Here is a 26,816-nt window from a genome sequence, read left to right as displayed (position 1 = left end):
CCTGGCACCCATTTGTGGAAAAATTGTCTTCCGCAAAACCAGTCCCTGGTACCAAAAGTGTTGGGGACCACTCGTCTACATAATAAGGACTCCACCTTCTTTATACTGTGAGATAACAACATTTGAGAGGTTAGTTTTAAGGAATTTTTCTATCCAAAGTTTTCTAAACTTATTGGATTGATATAATGTGTACAATTGACTTATATCAAATTATTTTTATGTAATTCTTAGTGGTATTTGGAGCAATGTTTGTGAACACATTTGGCGAAATGATTATCTAGGCATAGAAAGCTGGGTTAAAGTGGAAGAGGAACAAGATACAAGGCTGATATGAAAGTGAGGAATTTCAGAATTTGTGACTGGAAATGAAAAATTTGACTGCTGATGATGACTTAAGTATGGCTGTGCTTGTTGACAGATGGAAATGCCATCAATTTCTCTCTCCAAAAGACTGAGCAGAGGAATTGGGATGAGAGGATCACAGGTATAAAAAAAAAAAAAGAAATAAAAAGAAAAAAATCTTTGTCACAGAATTCCAGGATGTAATTGTTTTTTCTCCTAACTTGTCAGTTTATTTGTTCCAACAACCATTGACATAAAGCTTGTAAACTTTTTAATTTGTGGTTAATTAAATTTGTGACTAATTTGCTGTTTATTAATTATCCATTTGTTATAATTAATAGATACATGTGTTAATTATGATACCAAAAGTAGCAGCTTATTTGGTCTATAGAATAACTCAAAAAATCCTAGTTTTTAAGGGCCATATTTTAAGTGAAAAAGATTTTCTAAAATATAAACCTTTAGTTTGTTTCAGATAATGTAATAAAACATAATATGATCTTTTAGAGGGATATTGCATTAGATCATATTTGGGTTCCCCACAATTTCTTCAGCCTAGATTTATGAAAATGAGATAGGTATCACTTAATTATACAGTAACTTAAAATAATAACTTTTATTGCTTATTTTCCTTTCAGGTGAAAACTTATTGCACTAAAGTTTCTCAATTTGTAATTGTGTTGTCAAGGACAGATGTGCATGGAGCACTAAAAATAGATAAATTTTAAAATGGCAAATGTAAATTCTTTGAAATGAATATACCCGATAACTGATAACATTCAGAAAAAAATAATTATGTATTGTATCTAAAGAGGACTTTATTATTTTCATAGAAGATATCTCTGAAAATATTCAGGAGGCATTGCTTAATGGCAGCTGAAACAAGTGAAAAGCAAATGGAAACAAGGCAGTCACCGTCTGCAGAGCTTTTAATAGTTTTGGTGAAAAATTAAGGACCACTTGCCATGTTGAATTTTATGAGTGATGCAGAGGTACTTGCCAATACATTCATGAATAAGTGAAAAAACAGGGTTTTTAATAGTAACACAAACCTTCAAATGGAGTTAATAAAAGACAAGGCTCTTCTTTACTGGGTGGAAAGTTATCTGCTATATAGAAAGGCCTATTGAATGAAACATTTGTCCTCAAATTCCCTTTAATCTACTGTGAGGTTCTGCCTGTTACCTCACTTGGAATAATGTGCCAATTTTGTAAGGATAAAGAGAATTTTATCCTTTTTTCATTCCCTTAGCTGTTTGCTGCAGCATTTCCTTAAATTTCACAGTACCTGCCTGTTTTTAGCAGCTCTAATTTCAGACTATCACTTTCCTGAACTAATGTGTAAAAACTGATATTCTCATCTTTTTGATGGAGAATATTGACGAAATGCAATCCCAGTGAGAATGCCACTTACTAATGGATATTTCTTTCTCCGGACATCTTAAAAAATTCTGTTCAACTCTTTATACCTCTTGTTCTTTATAAAAATGGATTAAAATGCCTGGTACCATGGTGGAATGCTTTTATTGTCGCATATTGCTTTTGTATTATATACTGTAAGTGGTTATTGTTCACATTTCATGCCTTTAACAGTTCATGCCTTTAACAGTAACTATATTTTCGTTTCCCCTTCCCAAAATATTTGTCTTGTGGCAGTTTAGAACTGGAGCGCAGGAATTATGAGAGATATTACTAGATTTGATGTGTTTGGTCTTTACTCTTTGCTTTTCTAAGATAATTGGGTACTGCTCCTACAGATTGAAAGGGTTAAATGGATTAATAATAGATTTTTTAAAATGTTACTGGAGAATGAAATCTGTTTTGTCACTGAGGCAAGAAACCCAGATTCTTCATACTAAATCAGGGTGCTTTAATTAGTATGGAGGAATGTTAAAAACAAACAAAGAAACAAAATCTTTTCACAGTTTTAAACTTGTTTTTGAGCAGATTGATGCTGGGAAATATATTGATTCTAACTCCTAAAAGCATTGGTAGAGGAACTGCATGGCAAAAAAATTTCACAAAATCTCTAAATTTCAGAACTTTGGTGTATGTTTAGGTTATTGTTTGATGTATGCCTGCTGTATGTCTAGGTGTATGTCTTTAGTTATTATATTTAGGATGAATTTTACTAATGGACTCATCACTATAATTTCAAGAACTCTTTTATTTCCCTTTATTGTTATTTTAGTGATTATGGTGACATTCATTCTGCTATTATTAATAGCTCTTTTTTCACTCTTGAAAGGGTCCTGGTTTGATTGTATAATCACTGGCCATATAAAACTTTTGGCATTCTATTTCCACATATTTTATGTTTCCAAAACAATCACTTTTCTAAGTGTATTCTTGCATATTTTAGCTTTTTAAATATAAAAAGTTATTGTTACATATCGTATCCCAAGTTAAATTGATCTTCATGTATCTGATAATTACATTCCCTAAAAAAAGTTATTATAATGCTCTAAAGTTAAGTTATTAAACTGTGACTCAAATATTCATATTTCATAATAGCAAAATGACCAACTATAATTTTTGGAGCCAAATCTAGAGCTGAAAATGTAAAGCATTTTATAGAATTATTTGTCAAATTTAATTAAATGGAAAGAAAAATTATGTTTTGGAGGAAGAGGCAATTCAAATTTTTAATTTTTCTTTCTACCAACCGGAATTAACCTTCAATTAGAGTAAGTCTGTATTAAAGCAAATTTGATTTTTATAGTTCATTACATATTTATGTTCTGATCACAGCGCCAACTATCCCATGTGTAACATAATTTTTACTTGAATAATGCTAATGTATTTCTTTTTCTTGTATTACTTATGTTAATATAAATACTTGTTTATAATTTTATTCATTTCAGCCATATTCAATATATGTTTGTGTTTTTCATCTCCATTTCTATGTGGAATGGCTAGTGAATAAAATGTATACATTTATGAAATAATTAGAAAATTGTACTTGACAGTAATGAAGTACCAGATTGTACAGTACACACCAAATAACACAAGACTTTGACAGAAGTTTAGAAGCAGAATCCAGAATCTAGAAATCTAAATCCTGAAGCACCATAATTTACTAGAAACAGAAATGGATTCAGAAATGAATGACTGGGTTCTAAGCCTATTTTTACTACCTAGTCATATTCCAAAATATAGTAAGTTACTTAATCTCTCTGAGCCTCCACTTTTGTAATCTGTCTAATGTGGGAACTTTACTTGTCTTGCCTATCTCGTATGATGGTTGAGGACCCTACTTGCAATTGTAAATCAAATTGCATTTTAAGTTCCAGTGTTTTAAAATGGAATCTGCTTGATGTATTCTGGATAACTGAAAAGTATAAGAGTAGAGACTAGGGAATATGTTAAACATCTCTTGATTTCCCTTCTCAAAGATTTTCTCGATGTCCAGTTCCCGCTAAACTAATTGATGCATACTGCCTCAGTCTGCCGTCATCTTACATGTCATCTTGCATTACCACCGAAGCCCTCCCGTTAGTTTTCTGCCTCTTGCTAATCCATCATGGCTAGAGTAATCTTTCCAAATGCAAGTCTTATCATAACACTATCTTTTAAAAACCCTTCAGTAGCTTTCTTTTCCTCTTAGAAAAAACAACATCTTACCTCTTTTCCTGTCTCTTTTTTCAGCTCTGACCTTTGCTTCTCTTCCACTTGTATTTGGGACTTCAGCCACTTTGACATTGCCTCAAGGCACCATGATCATTGCCTTAGATGTGCCATGATCTTTTTCCTCTCTATTAGTTATTTGCCTATGAATTGTCTCTTTCCAGTCTCTTGAATATCTCTTACATTTTCTGCAGGTTTCAGTTATACCAAAGACACCAACTGTCCATGTTTCTACAGTGATCTCCTTTCATAATACCTAATGCTTTATTAGAATGGTTTAATTTATTATTGGCTTTCTACAAACTGAGAGGTCTATGAGGGCAGGAACTGTGTCTGTTTTTCTTCCTACAAGGGGTCTAGTTCTTAGCATAATGAGAACATAAGAAGTACCCAGAGTATTTCTTGAATGAATTAGCGAATGACTGAAACAAATCAGGAATGTAGGATCCTAAATGAGCTGAGGTATGATAACGATTTGACACAGAGTTACTGTTATGAGAGGGTCAAACGAATAACAAACAGGAATTGATTACATTGATATGAGAGGTAGAAGAAAGTAGAAACTTTTAAGTTTTCTGCTGTTAAAAGAATGACAAATTTGGAGGGAGATTTTCTTCTGGTTTTTCTTTTGAAATTTGAAATTGGGACACTGATATAAGATAAGGGATGGTGGAAATAACAATAGTTCTGTCAACTTAAATCTATGTAGCACTTTTTTTTTTTTTAGTTTTTCAAAGCTTTTTTCTTATTTTACAGAATTATTTCAAAGTTAATTTCCAAGCAAATCATCTAGGGAACTTTGAAGAAAACCTAATATTTTAAAGGATGAAACTAACTTTTCTAATGAAATTATGGGTTTTTTGTTTAAATATTTTGAAAAAAAACTAGCAATAAGCATTATTTATTTTGTTCAGTTAGGATGGGCTCTATTACAAGGACATACCTGGAGCCTAGAAGTAAAACTGATACCTGTTTGTATTAAAACAGAATTTCTCAACAGTAGCACTATTGACATTTTGTACAGGATCATTCTTCGTTATGGAAGGCATATAGGATGTTTAGCAGCATGCTTGATGTCTACCTACTAGATACCAGTAACAGACCTCCTCCACACCCAGTTATGATCATGGAAAGTGTCTCTGCAGATATTGGCAAATGTTTCCTACAGGGCAGAATCACCTTCATTTGAAAACTATTGCACTGGAGAGTTAGAAATTATATTCCATAGATAAGAAAATTTGTAAAGTGTTGGAGCCTTGTAATATCATGTAAATTTTTTATGGATCTTTGATTTCCTCATGGTGGTTATATGTAAAATGTAAAGCATCAAGGTGATTACTTTCAGATACTTCCAGGAATGCGGAACGCTAGGGATGCAATGCTGCTTGTCTCAGGAAACATAGACATCCGAGCAATAGAGTAGGTGATGAGAACTTAAGAAAAGAAAGACAATTAATTTATGTTTTGAGGGTCTTCCTCAGAGATGGAAGGAGAAAGCACCTGAGTCTGCCCAAATCTTTAACTTGAAGCCCAGGGCTGAAGAGTCAAAAAGCTCTTATATTTCCTCAAATGTGGGGCTTCCGTTACCGGGTATGCATTTATGCATACAATCTACTTTATTTTTGTTCAAATACATTGATATGGAAGACATTAAATGTTATTTTATAAGGGAAGGACACGATTTTCCAGACAATCAGCTACATGTATTTCAGTAGTTGGAAGAAGCATCTTCTGCTTCTGTTCTCATATATCATGATGGTCAGTTATGTTCTCAAAGAATTCATGTCAGTTATTTGGTGGCAGACTTTCAGTGCTGAATTGGTTTATGAAAATGAGCCAGGCGTGGTGACTTACGCCTGTAATTCCAGCACTTTGAGAGGCCAAGACAGGTGGGTCGCCTGGCCCCAGGAATTTGAGACCAGCCTGAGCAATATAGCAAGGCCTTGTCTCTAAAAATAATGTTAAAAATTAGCTCAGTGTGGTGACTCCTGCCTGTGGTCCCAGCTACTCAGGAGGCTGAGGTGGGAGAACTTGAGCCTCAGCCGTTGAGGCTACAGTGAATAGTGATCATACCACTGCACTCCTCCTGGGTGACAGAGTGAGATCCTGTCTCAAAAAAAGAAAAAGAAAATGAAACCCCACAAAAAAAATGTGTCCCCTGATAATTACTGGTGACAGTATAGCAGTGTGCCCTCTCTCTTCCTCTCTTGATTATTTTCAGACTCATTAATGATGAGATGACCAACCCCCACCTCCTTCTGACTATCTTCTGCCATGTCCACATGGCATAAATCTTTTATAATGAATTTTCTGTGGACCCACTGGATAGGAGAAATAACAATGGAAGAAATTCTAAAATATTTTCCTTTTGTGATCATGAATGAGGAAAATGGGAGCTTTTGTTTTTCTTAGTTGTCTTTAGAAGAAAAGTCAGATTCTTCAGGTTAGGTGGGAAGCAGATTAACAGCAAATTGTGTATAGAGACTTACATCACTGTTTAGGGTAGCAAAGAAAAAGCATGAACTGACTTCAAATGTAAGTTATATTTTCACAGAACTCTCTTCTTTTTTCATTACTTTTTTGATTAGTGAATTTTTTATCTATACTAGCTGCCTATTAGGAGTTTTTTTTTTTTTTTAATTGAGGCTTCCAAATCTTGGAGGTTTTTTTTGTTTGTTTTTTGAGTCAAGGTCTCTCTGCTTGGCTCACCGTAACTTCTGTGTCCCAGGCCTAAGTGATCCTCCTGCATCAGCCTCTCGAGTAGCTGGAACTACAGGCACATGCCATCTCACTATTTTTTTTATTTTTATTTTTAGAAAGAGAGTTTCACTATGTTTCCTGGGCTTGTCTCAAACTCCTGAGCTCAAGCCATCTGCCCACCTTGGCCTCCCAAAGTGCTGGGATTACAAGTGTAAGCCACCATGCTTGGCCTCTCTGAGTTTTTATCAGTCTTGTTAACTTGTTTTTGTTGTTTGGTTTTACATTTCAAGTTACACATATTGGAACATGAGTTTGGCATACTTTCTTCCATTATAGAGTGGAGAGTAGAGTTGTACTTCTAACAAAATAACATGCTAAACAAAATAAGTTTATGGAGATCAATAACAGAAGGAAAAGAGGCTTATTTTCAAATGAATATTTTTTAATGATATTATTTTCAAGGATCCAGTATACATTGTTTCCTTACTTGTTGAAATTATTAAAGGAATTTCTAAGTTGAAACTTTCAGACATTTAGTTACATGGTTTATACAATGAGGCAGTTAAACAGATTGCAAAAATGTTAAAAACTATTCAGAAATTTTTGTATGTTATGGAGGAAGCAATATTATCTTTTTTGAAATGATATTCTTTACTATGTTATAATAATTATGATGATAATATTAACTGATATGTGTAAATTACTTACTATGTGCCAAACACTCTTACATGTTCTTTAATTTAATCCTCATAGTGATCCTATTAGGAAAGTGTCACTATTATTCCTGTATTACAGATGAGGAAACCAAGGCAGTTTCCTATTGGTGATCTAATGATGGTTCTAGCACTTGAACTCAGGAGTTGAACTCAAGGTGTTTGGCTCCATAGCCAGCAGTCTGAACGACTAGTCTCCACTGTTGTTTAATTATTTTCTTAACCATCCATATGCATTCACAGATACAAGTTTCTTCTATTTTGGCAAATAAAATTACAATGACTATAAATATACATAAAACCACAACATATTTGGCAGTGTCAAAGATTCGCTAGTAAGGCATGACACTTAAAAGGAAGACTTAAAATGATTAAACTGTGAAATATAAAGGTAATATATTTGACACTTCTACATTTAGTTAGAAAAATATGATCTTGCAAGATTTTAGTGAGGGTATAATGTACTCAGCATGAGACAGATAGATGATAGAGAGATAGAAACATAGAGTATTTGTCTATGTATATAAATTCATATCTCTATTCTTTTCTGTAGTGCTAAAATAGAGGAATGGGAAGACAGACGAGGGACTCAATTACCTAACCCAGAGGTCAGATATGGCTTCACTAAGGAGGTGATGTGTTTTAGAAAGTTAGCAAATATACCTGTAATGACTCTCTTCAGGGAGTTAGCACTACATAGTGTACTCCTTCATAGAACTATCTCTAGATTTGACCTGAATATTTTTTTAAAAGCTCTGGTTAGATACCTTTAGTGCGACTTCATGTTATTTTGAGGCTCTCTCTTGGTTAGGAATTTAATATTCTGTTATATTCTTAATAATTCTTCTGACATGTTATACATTTTTATTTATTTAGTGTTATGCTTTATTTCTCTGAAAATTAATTGATGTATTTATGAAACATGAGGTATATTGTGAAAGCCTTTATTCCTTTATGTACTAGTATATGTCAAATGAGCTTTGAAGTGAATTTTTTTTTTTACCTTTTGTAAAACATCTAACAATATACTAATCCATTAGTAAATGGCACACTTATGTTAAGCTTGTGATTATTCGAAAGAGAATACACCAAAAAAAAAAAAAGAAGAGTGACAAATAGAGCATAAACCTTTGTCATTCTACAGAAATAGCTCTGGAGATGTTGGTGAATCATGAGAGCTAAAAATACTACTAATCTTGATACCATCATCTAAGCTCTCTAATTAAACTGTCTCACATAATACTGTGTGATAATCCTATATGGTAAACAACTGGCAAAACCATGAAATATCAGATTCCAGAGAATCATGTGTAGAAGTTAATGGCAAGAGTGAGAACCTATTCCATACAATTTTCACGAATGATATTGAATATAAGAAATGCAGTGTAAAAGTACTAAATTACACGCAAGTTTCCCTGACCTGCCTTATGGAATTCACCATTTCTAAGAAGTCAGGGCTTCTGTTCTTGACTCAAGTCTTTTTTTCACATGACCAAGTTATTGAACAATTACTTTACACAGAACATTTAGATTTTAAGAAAAGGTCAAGAATTATTGCTCTTGAAGATTTCTGTTAACTTTGTAAATTTTCCCTTTTGATATTGAAGCAATAAAGTAGAATTTGTGATTATTTTGATAAAACTAAATATAATATAAAGAGAACTAGTGGTTTCTAGCTGTTAATTCCAAAGATATATTACTATAATTATTGACTATATGTCAAAATACAAATATATCTTCTGTTATATATCATGTATCACAATTAAATATTTGAATAGAAAATGTATGTATTTTAATCCAGACAACTATTTTGACAATTGTTGAAGACATATGCACCCTAAATTGTAAGAGTATATACCATAATTCAGAAGGAAGTACTACATTTTCAGAATTCTCCATCTCCTTTTAGTATAATTTTGTTTAAAAAGGTAGTGGAAGAAGTAATTTACTAAAAAATTAATGAAATCATGATATAGATATTAAGGCAAAGCCAATGTATAAACTTAACTATTATATTTTTCATGTGAAATGTGGAATGTTTAACCATATTGAATAGCACTTAGGCTTTTATAGCTGCAAGCACAATGCTTTTGAGTTAGTCACTCAACACATTTCATCAACAAACAGAAAACTATTTAAAAGTTTGGACAACCTATGCCATTTGAGGCCATAACTTAGAAGGAAAATTTATAAAGCAAAGATGTAATGGAAATAACAATCAAAAAGCAATGCATCTTATCTTGCTAAAAATTGTTTTCTCTAAATTCTAACTTTGTGAAATATTTTATAGCATTCAACACTAATATATGATAAGAGTAGGATTTCAGTCTGGGAAAATCAAAAACCTTAAAACCTTATTGATTCTATGTCTAGACATTATCTTTTAACATCTGTAGCATGAGAAGATTCACTTTCTAGCCTCTTATTTAAACAGCTGCTAACTTAAACTGCAAAATAATCATGTTGAAAAATGGCAAAAGGAATAGTCATACTCTTATAAGGTTGTAACTCCCCTTTCTGTAATTGCTGATATTTGGCAAGTATTACCCTTTGTTTTGCTGTGCCATAGGTAGTATGCTCATTATGGTGAAATGAAATGAAAGCATAAAGGAAATGTTCAAGCATCAGATACCTCCTTTATCATTGGTGTTCATCCACTCACAAATGTTTATTTAGTAAGTTCTTATACAATGCTTGATTATTCCTAAGTAATATAAAGATAAATCATTCACCCCTTAGCTTTTAGATATTCTGTTTATTTAGATGCATGTAAAACTAGTTTTCTTATCAGTCTTTTGAACATTTACCCAAAAGGGTAATTTAACTTAAATGTTGAAAAAAAATTGATTCTAAAAATATTGTCTGATCCATTCCACCTGGTATCCATCTGTGACAGTATGTCTTCACAATCTGTCATCTGCTTTTATCCTGTATGTTCTTAACCACTTCATTTGGGTGTAATCTTTGAACTGATTTTTTCCCTTCCTTATTTCTGGTGTTCTGGTTAGTATAAATTGACATTTTCAAATCTTTAGTCAGGTTTTGGGATGATGTATACTAATTAATTAGGAAGATGTAATGTGCCATCAGCTCTCTATACATATTCGTTTATAGCACCATTAATACAGAGGTAGAATCAATCATTATATTCTAGTTTTTCATTTCCTTTGTAAGAACTTTCAATGCATTTTTATTTGGAAATGTATACATTTACTTTATCATCATTTCCTATGAGAAAACAGTACTTCACTTCTAAATTTCTAAATTATTTCAGATTGAAATATATGCACACATAGGTGTTGAGTCTAATACTTTGTAGCGCTTGTCATTACAGTTGCCTCTCAGTATCAAGGGGGGTGGGTTACAGGATCCCCTTGGATACCAGCATCCACAGATGCTTAAGTCCCTTATATAAAATGGCATACATAGTATTTGCATATAAACTATACACATCCTTTTCTATACTGTAAATAATCTCTAGATTACTTATAATATCTAATACAGTGTAAATTCTAGGCATGTAGTTGTTATATTGTGTTGTTTTTAAAATTTGTATTTTTGTATTGTTGCATTATTTTTTGTTATTTTTTTCCCCAAATATTTATTATCCATGGTTGGGTTAATCCATGGTTGCAGAACCAGTGGATACAGAAAGCTGACTGTGCTTTTTCTTTTTTTTTTTTCTTTTTGAGAGAAAGTCTCACTCTGTCGCCCAGGCTGGAGTGCAGTGGCGCGATCTGGGCTCACTGCAAGCTCCGCCTCCTGGGTTCACACCATTCTCCTGCCTCAGCCTCCTGAGTAGCTGGGACTACAGGCGCCCGCCACCACGCCTGCTTAAGTTTTTTCTTTTTCTTTTTCTTTTTTGTATTTTTCGTAGAGACAGGGTTTCACCATGTTAGCCAGGATGGTCTCGATCTCCTGACCTCGTGATCCACCTGCCTCGGCCTCCCAAAGTGCTGGGATTACAGGCGTGAGCCACCGCACCTTGCCGACTGTGCTTTTTCTGAGTTCACTCTGAATATTAAGGTACTTTACAGTTTTGCCTAGTTTATAACTTGAAAAATGTAAAGTAGTATATGTACATATAAATAAGCTTTCACCTTTAGTTTTGTCGTGCCCCTCCATAGGTCATAGATCAAATGAATTAGTATGTCTTAGAGACATATGAAATGTAATAGGAAACCAAATGTACAGAAGGGTGTGTGAATATATATGTGTATTTATGCTCATAATAAAAGAAAACAAAAGATGTAATATCCCATTGTTTTTAAATCAGTGTTTTTGCTTACTCTACAATTGTTTAAATATTTAAAAGAGAGCCAGTAAGAAATAAATTGAAATTATTTTTCATAAGAATCAGTGATATTTCTGTTTTCCAATAGAAATGTTAATTATTAGAATTTATTTTAATAGTGGCCTGTCTAGTTCTAAATTACCAACAGAAATGAAAGTATTGTGTACTTATTGTATGGCGATTCTCAGTAATCTAAAACTAGAATATTACTTTTTTGAGTTTGGGTACGTCATGTATTTAAAGAAAGATAGTTTTTTAAAATAATCCAGAGCAGGAAAAAACTATTATTCTTTAAATTTTTGCCTTGGAAACAACCCTGAAATGATAGTTTTGTTATAACTTATAATTCTCAGCTTAGTTGTTTCCTTCTCTTGGACCTTTTCTCCCCTGTGTTCAGAGAAGGTATTCAATTATATGCTCCTAAAATGCTTTTAATTTCATTCGTATACTTTTTCTTGTTACTGTGTTAAGGATGCTTACAGAATCATGTTAAAATCATCTTAAGTATTAATCTAAACATGGCTGTGCAGTTGTCTCCCTGTGCAGCATAACAGGGAGACTTAAAGACTGAAAGCCAGTGAAGTGTCTCTCCTTACTTCTGTAGCCAAGGCTGCACTCCCCCCTACTAAGAATGTGCCACATCAGTCCTATTGCTCTGATGACTATGAAAAATTTACTAAGTGGTGTCAGTGAATTAACCTTTGGTAAGTGGGATGGTGTCACCAGATGCATAATGCTGGAGGATGAATAAAATTCCTTCATTCGTCCATTCAGTAAACATAGATTAACCTCCTGCTATGTGCTGGACATTGTGCTAGGCTTTGGGAATCCATGGATACATATATTATAATCCCTGAACTTGAGGGGTTCACAGTGAGTTAGAGGACACATGCATAAAGAAATAATTATGGCAGTGTGAATGACATAGTGGTGGTATGTTGTATTGAGTGAAACTGTTCTCCTAAGTAGCCTTAAGAGCTCAGAAAAGATGGAGGAGGTAAAGCGTTTAACTGATTCATGAAGAATGGATGTTACTCTTTTAAAAAGAATGAAACTATATAGGGTTATTCTTTACATATGTAGCTACTTTTTCTGCAGAGTTTGTGATTAAATGATATTCTGCTACTGGCTACGTTGTCTTTTTGCAAAATTCTATGGATGCAAAGTTAGTAGGATAATGGATACAAAGAGATGTGGCAAATTATTTACTTGGGTGTGGAGGTAAAACTCAGCAATTAATTAACTGGTTTTCTCTTATGAAGGAGTAGAAAGTATGAAAATACAGTCAGAATTCTTACTAGTTTATTTCTAAAAATTCTATGTATCTTGCAAGTGTGTACGTGTGTGTGTGTGGCCTTTATTTTTCTTTTCTTTTCTTTCTTTTTCTTTGCCAGCTCCTTTTTTTAAAAAGAAAGGATTGAGCTCAACAACATTTTTCTAAGCATTTATTCTGCTTGTTATTTTCTTTTATTTCTAAGAATTAAGGACTGAGTGAATACACTCATTGTCCTGACGCATCCATTTAATATGTCATGCTTCAGGGTAAACTGATTTCTTTATGATCTCCAGAAAATTTTCCACTGACATAACAGAAATGATTATTTACCTCCCCACATGTTCAAACTGCCTTAAACTGCTTTAGGGTTATTTGCTTCACAAGACTTAGTATTGATCCACATTTTATAACTGACTAAATAAGGAAACAGAGTCTTCACCAAACAGCTAGAACGATTGCTTTAACTGACAATTTTGCTTTAATCATTTTTAAAATTATCGCAGAAAACTGATAGTGAAAAGCCCATGTCTTGGACTGCTTTGCATAGAAGTATAGCTCTTTATTTTAGGAAATTAAGATGAAATTAATTATCTTCTTTTTAGCTGTGGATTTTTCAAGGCTTTCCCCACAAATATATAGATTTAAATATATTATGGGAGAAAAATTAATTATTGACAAGCCACTCACAAGATAGTCCAATTTTAATCCTTCGAATTGGACTAAAGTTGCAATTTTTATGAACTTGAAGTAACCTGACCTTATAGAGTATTCTGATATTGCCAGATCCTTCATTAGCCTCATTGAAAATCAAGCCAATAACTGCCACAGATAGCTCTCCAGTTTATATATAAAATTGGTCAATAATGTGTCCCTGCACACTTCCTGCATGTCTACCTGTGCTGAGTAGTTTTCTCATTTCACATTGATGAAATGCTACAGCTTTGGCAGGAAAGGTGACTTTAGAGTTTATAGTCACCTCTGAAATAGGAGATAATTGGGCATGCTGTAAAAGATACAAGTTAAGGTACAATATTTATAATTTATATAAGTAATTTACTATTAAATATCAGAAATTTAATTAGCTTAAGCTCATAATCAACTGATTATCCATACCATTTGAAGCCAGTGGTCAAAAGGATAATGTAGTGTTTAGAGATCCTCATTATTTGTCTTTTTAGCTGATATACCTTTTTGGTACATTGCCTGCCTGACACAGTAATAGATACACAGTATGCAAATAATAATAATTTGGTCGAGGAATGAATACTGGGCTATATTTGGTTAATAACTAATTTGTATTTCTTATTTGCTTACACATTTGGGAATAGGGAAAGTGGTTCAGAGGTTGTCTGGGGTAGAAACTACAGTGGGATCAAAACTTTGCTTGGAAATTGACATTGTAAAATAGTCACAGTAGTTAACTAATTATTGAGTGCTTAGTCTATGCCAGGCAGCATACTAAGTTCTTCACGTGAACTATGCACTGTAATTCATAACAATCTTATAAGATAGTCTTATTATTATTTTCTCTATTTTATATATGGGAAAACTGGACTCAGAACTTGAGCAAATTTGTAAAGACCACACAGTGAATACGTACTAGGAGAGCAGCCAGTCTTATAATTTTTGTGTGTGTGTGTGTTCTAACAGTCTTATAATTGATATAAAGAACAAGCCATCCTACCTCTTTAGGATCATTGAAGTGAGACCTTATATAGTGAGACTGACAATGTCTATCATTCAAAATATGAATTTTATCTTTTGAAAAATGTGTTAAAATTATGTAACAGCAAATGTAATGTTACTTAAAAGGGGAATTATCACTTATATTTTTTAACATAGAGCCTACACTCTCTGACCTTTCTCAGTAGGTTTTCATAATGAGAATGTATAATAAAACTGATATGCAAAATTTATGATACTTTAGTAAATATGAGAACAATTTGAAAATAAACTTGGCAGTGGCATAAATGCTATTGAAAATTGTGCCTCCTGTCTGAAATCTTCCAAACACTAATTGTGGGGTAAGAACTCTCCCAATTGTTGCCTCTTGTTCATAAAGACATATCCTCAAAGAAGATTTTTAGTAGAATAAAATAGTGCTGTGTCACAATTAAGCCAGACTTTTAAGTTCCTACAAATAAATAATATAATGTTTGAGTTTATTAAGCTAACTTCCTCTAATTTAAGTATTTTTAGTCCATGGGAACCCCAGAATAATACTGTTTTGTCACGGACTTGAATTAGAACTAAAAGTACTTTATTTTACTGCTTTTCCTGTCCAGCTACTAGATCCTGAGATTTCATAGTTCATTTTTTTTAATCTATAGGGTGAACTCTCAGAGTAAACCTGTGAGGACATTATTGAGTGACATCCAGAAGGGTTTGCATTTCATTTTGAATCTTTCCTTTTTTGCACAAGTTGATTCTTTTTAATAATTTACATGACTTAAAAATTCTATTTCTGGATACTTACCTGCCTGAACCAAAATGAATGTGCACATCTTCGGAAACACAGACAAGGTTCAGCAACAATGGCACGGTGAAAGCTAGAGGTAAACCGGTTGGCAGAGGGATCTCTGACAAGAATCAGACACCATCAGGGGTGCCGTGTGGATGCAGGACAGCCCTTGTAGAACCTGCTTTTTAACACTGTTGCTTGCTAAGGCATCTCTGAAAGACTAAGTGGGTGTACTGTATGTTTCTATATGGTATATTTGTAGGGGCGGTTAGGCTGATGATGGTAGAAACATGCATTTTTTAAAGACAGCATTTCAATTAAAACAATTGGAAGGTAGTTTAGCAGCTAGACATTTCATTACTGTGTTATTGTTATAAACAATCCTTTGCAGATAGAAATATAAATAAAAACTACTATGTCTGTAGCACATTAGAGTTAACAAGGAAATAAGGAAGTAGAAGCCTAATGTGAAGTGGCTTTGCCCCAATTGTATGCTAGTAAATGGTGGAGTGGATTTGAACATAGATCCTTTGAATTAAAATCTGAATCTCTTTCACTGTATCATATTACCTCTTCAACATAGGCTCGTATTTATAAAGTAGAATACATAACAAGACAAAAATAATCCTAGAATATTCTAACTTGACTTTTTTTTTCTTTTTTATCATTTGGATAATGACATCAGAATTATAGTGATCATTTGATGAAATAAAGAGTCATAACTCCAGACCTCAACCAGATTCTTAACATATTCTAAGCTGAAAATTTAAGTAAAGATGTGTTCACATAATGCTTTGTTTTATTTCATTTTACATTCTAAACTTTAGAAATGAAACTTTTTAAAGCTTCTTATTTTACATGTTTTTCTTTTCCACTATATGTTATTAATAAAACATCAAATAATTAAATAACACAAATTAATAACAAACACACACGTAAAATGCCTTGAAATGAGTTTTTCTTGTTAGTTTTAAAAATCCCCAGGTTATCATCGAGCACTTAAGTACCTGTTATGAAAAACTTTATATTCTGCATGCTATCTTTTCTAAACTCTTGCATGTTAGTTCCAGGGTGATAGGGATGGTGTTCCACAAACCATAATGTACTCATTACATCATGTTGTTTTTATCCTCCCTGCCCGCTGTTCATTCTCAACGTGAAAAATCATAGCATATTAGTGACAGGAGGTCTGTATTTTAGGCAGACTTTTGTAATTATTCCCACTGAGGCACAGTCAATAGGATTAAAACACAGATTCTGGATCTGTCCATCCCAGATGAGGTCAGTTCTTTGAGCAGTGGGAGTACTATTTCTATAAGCTGTGCTTTCCCCTTTGCCTTATAGAAACATAGATATTAATATGACACAAATATTTGAAAGCTCCTATGGAAACAGACTGGCTTTGCCTGAATTAAGATAAATATTCATCTGCAATAAATAAAATAACAGCATTCATTAGAATTCTTAACTACGTTTGTATGTAGATTTTACAACAATGTTAAAGCCCAGAAAGTTTCAATTACAGAACAATCTACTTACAGTTCATAATTAATAAACTCTTTACAGCTGCATAACTGTGGCCAGAAACATCTGCAAAGCCTTATATTTTACACACAGACGTACATAATTCCTTCAGAAAATGTTCAATTGTGCTTAAAATCACAGGTCTGGAAATGGAGTAAGACCTGAGGAAGCTGAGTCAAGTTGTATTCCTTTAGCTCATGGGAGAGAAGTGGAGAGATGGGAGAAGGAAACCAGACCTCATCTGGCAAAGTAATGTGGATGAAAAATAAAAATGTTTAATATCTATTCAGAAATTCAATCACAAATATTTCTATAAAATGTATCAAAAATCTCCTCTAAATATAAGCTTGGTTTTGGTAAGACTGTTTTTTAAGTGATAAAATTATTACTCCTCAGATAAAAGATAAGCTATTATTAATGAAACTCCAAAAATACATACTAAATTAACATACAGGTTAAAAGAATACCTTGATAATAGATTTCTAATAGTCTTAAAAGTAATCCATAGGTGATTTCTTTTTTTAGTTTTTAATTTTTGTGAGTACACAGTAGTTGCACATAGGCAATTTCTTTTACCTAAATGCAACTTTATAAAATTTGATGCATATAGAGTATATATGTTAGAAAAATAAACTAATATAAGCAAATAAAATTTACTATTTTTTCTTAATGTTTGCCTGTTTAAGTGTTCAGATTTGAAGGTACATTACTGATGAAATTTTTTTTTTTTTTTTTTTTTTGAGACGGAGTTTCACTCCTGTCGCCTAAGCGCCACGCTGGATGGAGTGCAGTGGCACCATCTCGGCTCACTGCAGCCTTCACCTCCCGGGTTCAAGTGATTCTCCTGCTTCAGCCTCCCCAGTAGCTGGGGTTACAGGTGCCTGCCACCACGCCTGGCTAATGTTTGTATTTTTAGTAGAGACAGGATTTCGTCATGTTGGCCAGGGTGGTCTCAAACTCCTGACCTCAGGTGATCTACCTGCCTTGGCCTCCCAAAGTGCTGGGATTACAGGCATGAGCCACCGTGCCCGGCCCTGATGGATTTTATAATGAGAGCTTTATTAAGATATAATTCACATATCATACAATTCCCCCATTAAAGTGTACAATATATGGATTTTTGTTATAGTCACAGAGTTGTACAGCTGTCACCGCAAATCATTTTTAGAACATTGTAATTACCCCATATATAAGCCTTATATCTATCAACAGTCAAATGCCATTTTTGCTTACTACCCCATCCCCTGAAAACTGGTAATCTATTTTCTACATCTATAGATTTGCCTATTTAGGATATTTTATGTAAATTGAATCATACAATATGTAGTCTTTTATGATTGGATTCTCTTATGTAGCATGTTTTAAAGATTCATCCATGTCGTTTTATGTGTCTGTATTTAACTCCTTTTAATTGGTGGATTATATTCCGTTGTTTTAATTCATTCAGTAGTTATGGACATTAGGTTGTTTTCACTTTTTGGCTATTACAAATAATTCCATTATGAACATTAATGTACAGGTTTTTGTGTGCATGTATGTTTTCATTTATCTTGAGTATATACTTAGGAGTGGAATATACTACTTGGGTCATGTAGTAACAAATGTTTGTTCTTTTGAGGAACTGGTAGTCTTTTTGAAAGTGGCTGCACCATTTTACATTCCCACAAGCAGTGTAGGAGAGTTCTAATTCCTCCATATTTTCACCAACACTTGTTATCTTTTTGGTTATAGCCATCCTAGTAGATGTGTGGTTTTGATCTGCATTTTCCTAACGGCTAATGATGTTGAACATCTTTTTAAGTGCTCAGTAGCCTTTGGCACATCATTTTTTATGTGTTTATTACTCATTTGTAAAGCTTTCATGGAGAAACATCAATTCAGATTCCTTGCCTATTTTTGATTGGCTTATTGATGGATTTTAATTTTTGCACTTTTTAAAAATTATTGATAATATCTAATTTTACCTCCTCAGTGTTATAGGGGAGATATTTTATTATCACGTATTCTTTAGAGACTTTGATAGTCCAAGAAAATACCTGGAACCTCCAGGATGTTGGTTCTGAACACCTATACAATTTTTTTAAAATATAGAAATGTCTAGGCCCTAATAATGATTTAATTATTTGGATAGAGTCAAGACATTAGTGTCCTATCAAAGCCTTCCTAATGTGCAGCCATGGAGGATAGCCAAGCAAGATATGGATTATCAGTGCCTTAATGTTCAGGATGGTGTGAAGTATGTCTGAGATAAAAGTTGGTGCTTAAGAGTTCCAAAAAATCAGTCCATTAAGGATCAGGAAATCTTTTTTTGGCTGTAAAAGAACTCTAGAAGTAGGTGGATTTTCTAGCAACAAGATTGTCGGAAGGGGGATCCTTAGAAATATAATCAGGTAAGATTTCTCCCAAGCATGCACTTATAGGTCATAAACCTAAAAAACTGGACCAAGTATGGGTATCTGTGCCCTCATTCAGGAAGAAGATACATTCCATTTCTACTTAATTGGTTAAGCTAAAGAGGCATGGGAATGTATGGCTTTTGGGTGGCCTTTAGGATTGTTCATTTACAGTTGTTATACCAGTACCCTGATTGGTCCACTGACTGCATAATGCAAGTATAGTCTCAGCGGCCTGGCATCCCATTGCTTAAACAAAACATCTATTGAAGACAACTATGGAATATGTGATTGTTAGGAGAATTTAATGGAGAATCATCATAGAAGGTTTTGGTATCAACTCTCTTGTATATTTAAATATATTTGATTTCAGAATTTTGGTGCTTTTTTATTCTTAAATAATTTATAAATGGGAAACCTGATTGCCTTTCATGTTCTTTGTTAAAAATTTTAAATTAAAAATATTATTTAAATCAACTTTGTGGGACAATATTTAAATAGTTGAGATTAAATACAATAAACTACATTTATTTCGTAACAGTAATATAGCAGATCTTATGACTTAATGTGTTGTAATATCATTTAGTAGATATATTGCAGTAAATAATACTATTACTCTGGTATATAGAAGTTTCATGTATCTCCTAGATTTCCTTTTTCTTTGGTGGTTTTGCATTTAAAGAACAGACTAAGCAAAAACTTGCTTAACATATGAAATCTGACAAGATTACAGGTTTTAACTCTAGGATAATGAGCTTTTTTTATTCATTAAGGCCCTAAGGACTAAAAGAACAGTCAAAAGAATCAATCCTAGGCCTTCATGGTATCATGGAAAAATACTGTTATTAAAATAAGAGGTGAAATATTATTTTTACAAAAGTAATTAAATATTTAAAACAATTTTTATACATATCCCTAATTTTTATCAATATAATGAATGTTCAGTTAGAAAAGCAAAAACATCAAAAGACACAAAGTTACAATGCTATATTTCTTAATGTCACTAACTTTATCCATAGGGTACATACTATATCAAAGGGCACATGCTATATCAATTAAAGTTTGCTTTGAGTTCATGTGCTATTGAACAGATTGAGAAATAAAGCAGAGGAAAAATTTGTAAAACTGCTGTTGCACAATTCCTAGAATGTTGTTGTATACTACATAATTATGTATGAAGGGAATTTATCTCTAAGGTTTCAGAAGGCATTTACCTCTGAAGACTTTTTACTAGTAGTTTCCAGAAAACCAGCTGCATTTAGAGAGAGGAGAAATTGCCTAGATTTCCATGTAGCTTTTCTGGGAGTAGTTGGTGAGCTCGTCTAACTTTCCTGTATGTATGTATCTCTCAGATATGCCACTTTACCCTGCTTTATCTCATTGAGTATTTAACTCTAGGTATTTCGTGTAGATATCTTATCACAATTTCTAATGTTAAGAGCATCTGTTACTGCTTTCCCAAGCTTTTTCCACCCAGTAGATCACTGTTATCATAAGAGGTACTGCTTTTGTTTTTTTTGCATGTTCTTGGCTTTACTCTCAACACCATTGCTCCAGCGCTTTTGTACTTACTTTTAATAACTCTAAATTGGTAGTTTCCTTTGAGATCAAATGAAAACTGGCTTGCTTCAACTTATTATTTTCAATATTAACTGAACTGAGACAGAATATTACTTCAAAGAAAAAATGTTAAGACTTTTATGATCACATTTTTCCGGTATTGCCTTTATCTATTTAATGATAGTCATACATATATTCCATAATTGTGCAGGTATCATCAGTGTCAAAATTCATAGTGAAATTGACAATATCTGTTTAATATCTCTTCTTAAGGTATGTTGGGATATTATTTCATAGCTTTCTAAGTTAAAGTAATAGCTTTCAATTAGTAAAAATGTATAATAAAAATAATAAGGATCCATTGAAAATTAAGTTTTAGGGTAGCTAAAGCCCTTGAGTCCCATTACGTAAGTGTCAAACTTTGGCTCTTTTAACAGTAAATGATGATGGTAGAATAGCATAAGGCTGAGTGTCAGTAGTCCTGTGTTTTAAATCCAGTTTTATCCTAGACAAATATCCTATCCAGAATTATTGGAAGAACTCAGGTTACTTTTGCTTTAAATCTGTTTTCCCATCTGTTAAAAGGGTAACAGAATTCAACGTAATTTGAAAGTTAAGTGATAAGAGTTTGAAATTTCTCTGCATTAGTATCATATAGATTCTTGAAATCATGTAAGTTGAGCAAGGAATGCACCTCATTTGTGGAAAAAGGGGAATCAGCCTTTATTTAGAGGCTTTTATTTGCAATGGGAGAATGAGAATTCTGAGGAATTCCACTAGTAAACATCATTTTGGAAATGTTAAATCGTGTTGCCATTGTCCCCCCATAACCTCCTTGCCCTGTAAAACAGTAAACATACACACAATGTCATCAAAAACTTGTCAGCACACACCTCTTATTTGTCTGTATGTCTACTTTGGTTGTTTGTTTTACTTCTCCAGGCCTTAATGTCTCAGACAGCGAGTTGTGAGTAAAGCATTGCTTTCTCTGTTTTATGGAATGTTGTCTCTGATCTTTGAATTACAAATAATACATAAAGCAAGATACAATGAATATTTTAAAAAAGAAGAATTTCCATCCCGAGAAATCTAAGCTAAACCCTTTATCCTTTCTGTTAACCATATTTTTTAATGTGACAAGATCATATATTTAGAAACATTTTAAGGTTGTATATTTTTGTTATAATGTTTAGTAATCAATATCATTGTTCTCTCTATGCCTTATATTTGCAATAATTGCTATTGAAAACAAGTGAAGATGCATTATGCATCTTTGCTTAATGTTTTTGTAACTGCTTTCCTCTTGTATTAATTGAGAAGCCAACTAAAGACAACATAGCCAACTGGCTTCTGAGGGCAGTAGTGGGTCATAAATTTACAATGAGATGGTTGTAGCCATGTATAAATCTATCTGTCTATCTCTATCTATCTCTCTCTCTCTCTCTCTCTCTATCATCTATTGATCGATGGATCTATATTCACAACATAACATACCTTTAAATTGAGTCTTTAAATTATATAAAATACCTATCTTGTTAATGTAAATCTACTTTCTTGATGCCCCCTAAACTATTTTGAGCTCCCAAATATATCAAAATTGTGCGTTAAAATTCAGCATTTGAACAGAAGTTAAGGGATGACTCAACTGTTTTCTGGAAACTATGACATCTCAGTACTTTAGGATTGTTCTTGCTTTCCATGCCCCGCAGAGTGAAAAATGTGGTTAATTTTTTGCATAATACCCAAGTGGAGAATATTAAATGAACTTTCAGCCAATAAATTAAATGCTAAATTTTTATTTATGTTAAATTTTCACTAACTTTTCTTTACAGATATGATTTTCTTTTAGCTAAATATGAAGGTTACTGAAATTTAAGTAGATGTTTATTTAATAAATATGAAGAATAGATTGAATTTCTTCAATATATAATATTAATAAAAATTATTGAAATAATGTAAAAATAACTTGCTAAATTTTCATTGAAAATAAATATAAATATATGAAATGTCCAGTGATATTAAATGGTACACTGTTACTGGATTTAATTACAGAATCTAAATGAATAAGAGCAACTTCATTAGGAGGTGGCAGAAATGCTCGCTGTCCATCTCTGTTTGTTGCTGAGAAAAGTTGCTGCGTTAGTGTGATTGCACCCTAACCCTCTCTCGGCAGAGGACAAACAGGGCCATAATCTACTTGCCGTTGATGGCTTTCCCCTTGTTTCTGGTGGTGCAGCCATCTCCTATTCATAGGATTTCATTATTTTTAGTAACAAAGAAGTTCACTTAGTGGAAACCAGCCTGCCTTATAACTTAAATTGGTTGAAATTCTATCTTGGAGTTTCCTGAAAATTTGGGAAAATATATTTCTATCATTTTCAGGTGAAAAATTTTACATAGTTATTTATTTCTAGTCTGGTAATTAAAGTTACATTAATGTTTTTCAACATGAACCAAATCAACATGTCAAAAGTTAGTTTAAAGCTATATTATATTAAGAAAACATAACTTGAAGTGTTCTAATGCAGACCAACAAACAGTTAATTATGTTGAAATCCAAGTTAAATTTGAATTATATATCGGAATTAAATGTTCTAAGGTTTTGGCTAAATAAATTATGCCTGTATTCAGTTTTCTGCTCCAGACTTTGGCCTGGTGCCAACTGCAGGTGCAAGTTTGCTGTATCATTTTGTTTGTATTATTTTGTTTTAAGATGAACTATCATAACATTTGGCTAGTGAAATACCCTAAAATGAATATTTTATCATAAAGAGCTTGTTTTACATACATCAAATTTAATATTTGATTCCTTGCTAAATAATACAATTTTTCTTTAAAGATCGATTTGCTCTCATGTCTCAATTTTTGCTTTCTTTTGCATACCCAGCCTGTGGCCGTGGGTTCTACAAGTCTTCCTCTCAAGATCTTCAGTGCTCTCGTTGTCCAACTCACAGTTTTTCTGATAAAGAAGGCTCCTCCAGATGTGAATGTGAAGATGGGTATTACAGGGCTCCATCTGACCCACCGTACGTTGCATGCACAAGTGAGTTGTATTATGAAAGTAAAGGACTTTCCAGTCCCTTCCACTCATTTGTACTGTTGTGACATCAATGAAATAGATATTGAATTTGTGATACATTCTTAATTATACTTAAATATTAAAATTATTTTAAAATATTAAGATAAGAAAATTTTCCTTCATAAGCAGATAGGTTTAGTAATATAAATATATCTTACATCAACTTTGGTGTTTTTCCACGTCTGCAAAATTAAGATGCATTTTAATATTTTTCACATGTATCTCATAAGAATCATAAGTAAAATTAAAAGTTATTAGGGTCGGTCAGGCAGGGTGGCTCATGCCTGTAATCCCAGCACTTTGGGAGGCCAAGGCGGGTGGATCATAATCACCTGAGGTCAGGAGTTCGAGACTAGCCTGGCCAACATGGTGAAACCCCGTCTCTACCAAAAATACAAAAATTAGCTGGGAATGGTGGCGCCCACCTGTAATCCCAGCTACTCGGAAGACTGAAGCAGGAGAATCACTTGAACCTGGGAGGCGGAGGTTGCAGTGAGCCGAGATTGTGCCACTACAATCCAGCTTGGACAATAAGAATGAAACCTCGTCTCAAAAAGAAAAAAAAAGTTATTAGGGTCTTGCGTGGATATTAAATGTTATTAAAAAGTAATGGTTTCTGAATTAAAATTCCATTACTAAACAGAGCAGATCTCACTAAATAGAGCAAATCTCACATCTTGGTTCTTCAATTAATGAATGTTTGAGAGATCCAAATCCAAAGCCAATCCAGACATTGCTATAAATCATTCTTGAGTATATTAAAATGAATAAATGTATTCCCTGTTATGTGGTTAAAAGGAGAACTATTTTTAAACTACTGCACAGCTGTTTTTTTTAGGTGCATTAACTGTACTGTTTTAATTGCTTGGAAGGAAAATAGTTAAAGACTGTGGCAAAAGTACAAAGACAGTTGTTATCCTGTTTTCATTTTGACGTATTAAAAGGAAAATAAATAAAGCCTCTTGCCAAGTGAATTCAAGGAGGCTTTTATACAGCTTTTCTAGTAAAGGTAATGAAATGTTTATGTGAAAGAAAGCATTTCAACTCGTTTTCTCTTTGGTAATTGAGCTACTAGCTTAATGCCCCACACAGATCCTTTTGTTCTTTTTGTTTGTATGTTTTTTTTTTCTATTTTTGCTTATTTACTTATTTATTCTTGGTTTCCCAAGGGCCTCCATCTGCACCACAGAACCTCATTTTCAACATCAACCAAACCACAGTAAGTTTGGAATGGAGTCCTCCTGCAGACAATGGGGGAAGAAACGATGTGACCTACAGAATATTGTGTAAGCGGTGCAGTTGGGAGCAGGGCGAATGTGTTCCCTGTGGGAGTAACATTGGATACATGCCCCAGCAGACTGGATTAGAGGATAACTATGTCACTGTCATGGACCTGCTAGCCCACGCTAATTATACTTTTGAAGTTGAAGCTGTAAATGGAGTTTCTGACTTAAGCCGATCCCAGAGGCTCTTTGCTGCTGTCAGTATCACCACTGGTCAAGCAGGTATGTTTTGTGTTTATCTTCACTGAATGAAATAATGTGACTACCTAAATGAGGTGTCTTACTTGAACATTTAGTTAGTTTCTCTGCACAGAGCTTGATTCTTCCAGCTTGTTGATTATTTACAGCTTTAACTTTTCCTGTTGCTTGTTACACCATTAGTGTACTCATTAACATCTTCAGAGATCTGGCAGGAGAAATAAAAGGAGATAAAATTGGCCAGGCGCGGTGGCTCACACCTGTAATCCCAGCATTTTGGGAGGCTGAGGCGGGCAGATCACAAGGTCAGCAGTTCGAGACCAGCCTGGGCAACAAGAAACCCCATCTCTACTAAAAATACAAGAATTAGCCGGGCATGGTGGTGCACACCTGTAGTCCCAGTTACTTGAGAGGCTGAGGCAGGAGAATCACTTGAACCTGGGAGGCAGAAGTTGCAGTGAGCCGAGATCGTGCCACTGCACTCCAGCATGGGTGACAGACTAAGACTCTTGTCTCCGGAAAAAAAAAAAAAAAGGAGATAAAATTGTAAACCCTTAAGACTGCTATAAAACAAATAACTCCACTGAAAGATCTAGAGGAGGGGAGTGAAAATAGTGGTCAAAATGAAATAAAGGATGTATTCACACTTTTACCTTTTTGTTTGTTATGCTCATGATCATAAACTACATGATAATTAGGAATAATGAAAGAGTTGGCTTCATTGTCTCGCATAATGTTACCCAATTTTTTACTACATAGACTATGGTCTTTGTAATATATGACGAGTCTGCATTTTAATATGCATGAGGGAATTTTAAGTTCATCAGTAGATTTGTGATCATATTAATTTGCATTTTTATATTCGAATAAATGGCAGATTTCATGAGGATTTCAGAAGAAATGGCATAACCATGATAATAGTGCACTTGTAGCTTAGCCTAAAGGTAGTTTACACTTATTTTCTTACTGGCACTTGAAATGCCCTCCTTAAGTTATTCTTTGTTGTGGTTAGGTATGTTTTGGAAAATACGAATTGGAGACTTTCTAAACCTTCAGAAAAATCTTACTGCTGAAGGAAATCTCAGAAATTAGGGGCTTTCTCAGTCTTTTCAAAAATTCTTATTGCTGAAGATAGATGCTATGTAGTAAATGCAACAAAGTGCTACGTTATCAACAATATTAAAATCGGGCCTTTACTAGAGTAGTGTGTTGTGTGAACAATGTAACAAGCTAATAACAAGGTCCTCTTGGTCTTTGGCCGGCTGTCTAAAAGCAACCAGTATTATCCCAAATTCCTGGACACAGACTAATCTATTCTTCATTTCCGTGCTAATTTTAACCAACTGTTACCTATTTAGATTATATC

The 26,816-nt window shown here is 33.4% G+C and overlaps 1 protein-coding gene across 6 annotated transcripts in view; it reads left to right on the top strand.

The window, feature by feature from the left end:
- EPHA7 (EPH receptor A7) overlaps positions 1–26,816 on the top strand; it is a 178,349-nt gene that overhangs the window by 37,629 nt on the left and 113,904 nt on the right. For all 6 annotated transcript variants that reach the window (XM_054686144.2, XM_016956011.4, XM_016956010.4 and 3 more), the window contains exons 4-5: positions 23,778–23,933; positions 25,139–25,474. In XM_054686144.2, the coding sequence (XP_054542119.1) occupies positions 23,778–23,933; positions 25,139–25,474 (492 nt within the window). The remainder of the gene's footprint in view (positions 1–23,777; positions 23,934–25,138; positions 25,475–26,816) is intronic.

The sequence above is a fragment of the Pan troglodytes genome, chromosome 5 (genome assembly GCF_028858775.2).
Source record: "Pan troglodytes isolate AG18354 chromosome 5, NHGRI_mPanTro3-v2.0_pri, whole genome shotgun sequence".
In the NCBI taxonomy this organism is placed as follows: Eukaryota; Metazoa; Chordata; class Mammalia; order Primates; family Hominidae; genus Pan; species Pan troglodytes.
The sequence above is the reverse complement of the archived record's forward strand: the minus strand, read 5'-3'. Positions and strand labels throughout refer to the sequence as shown.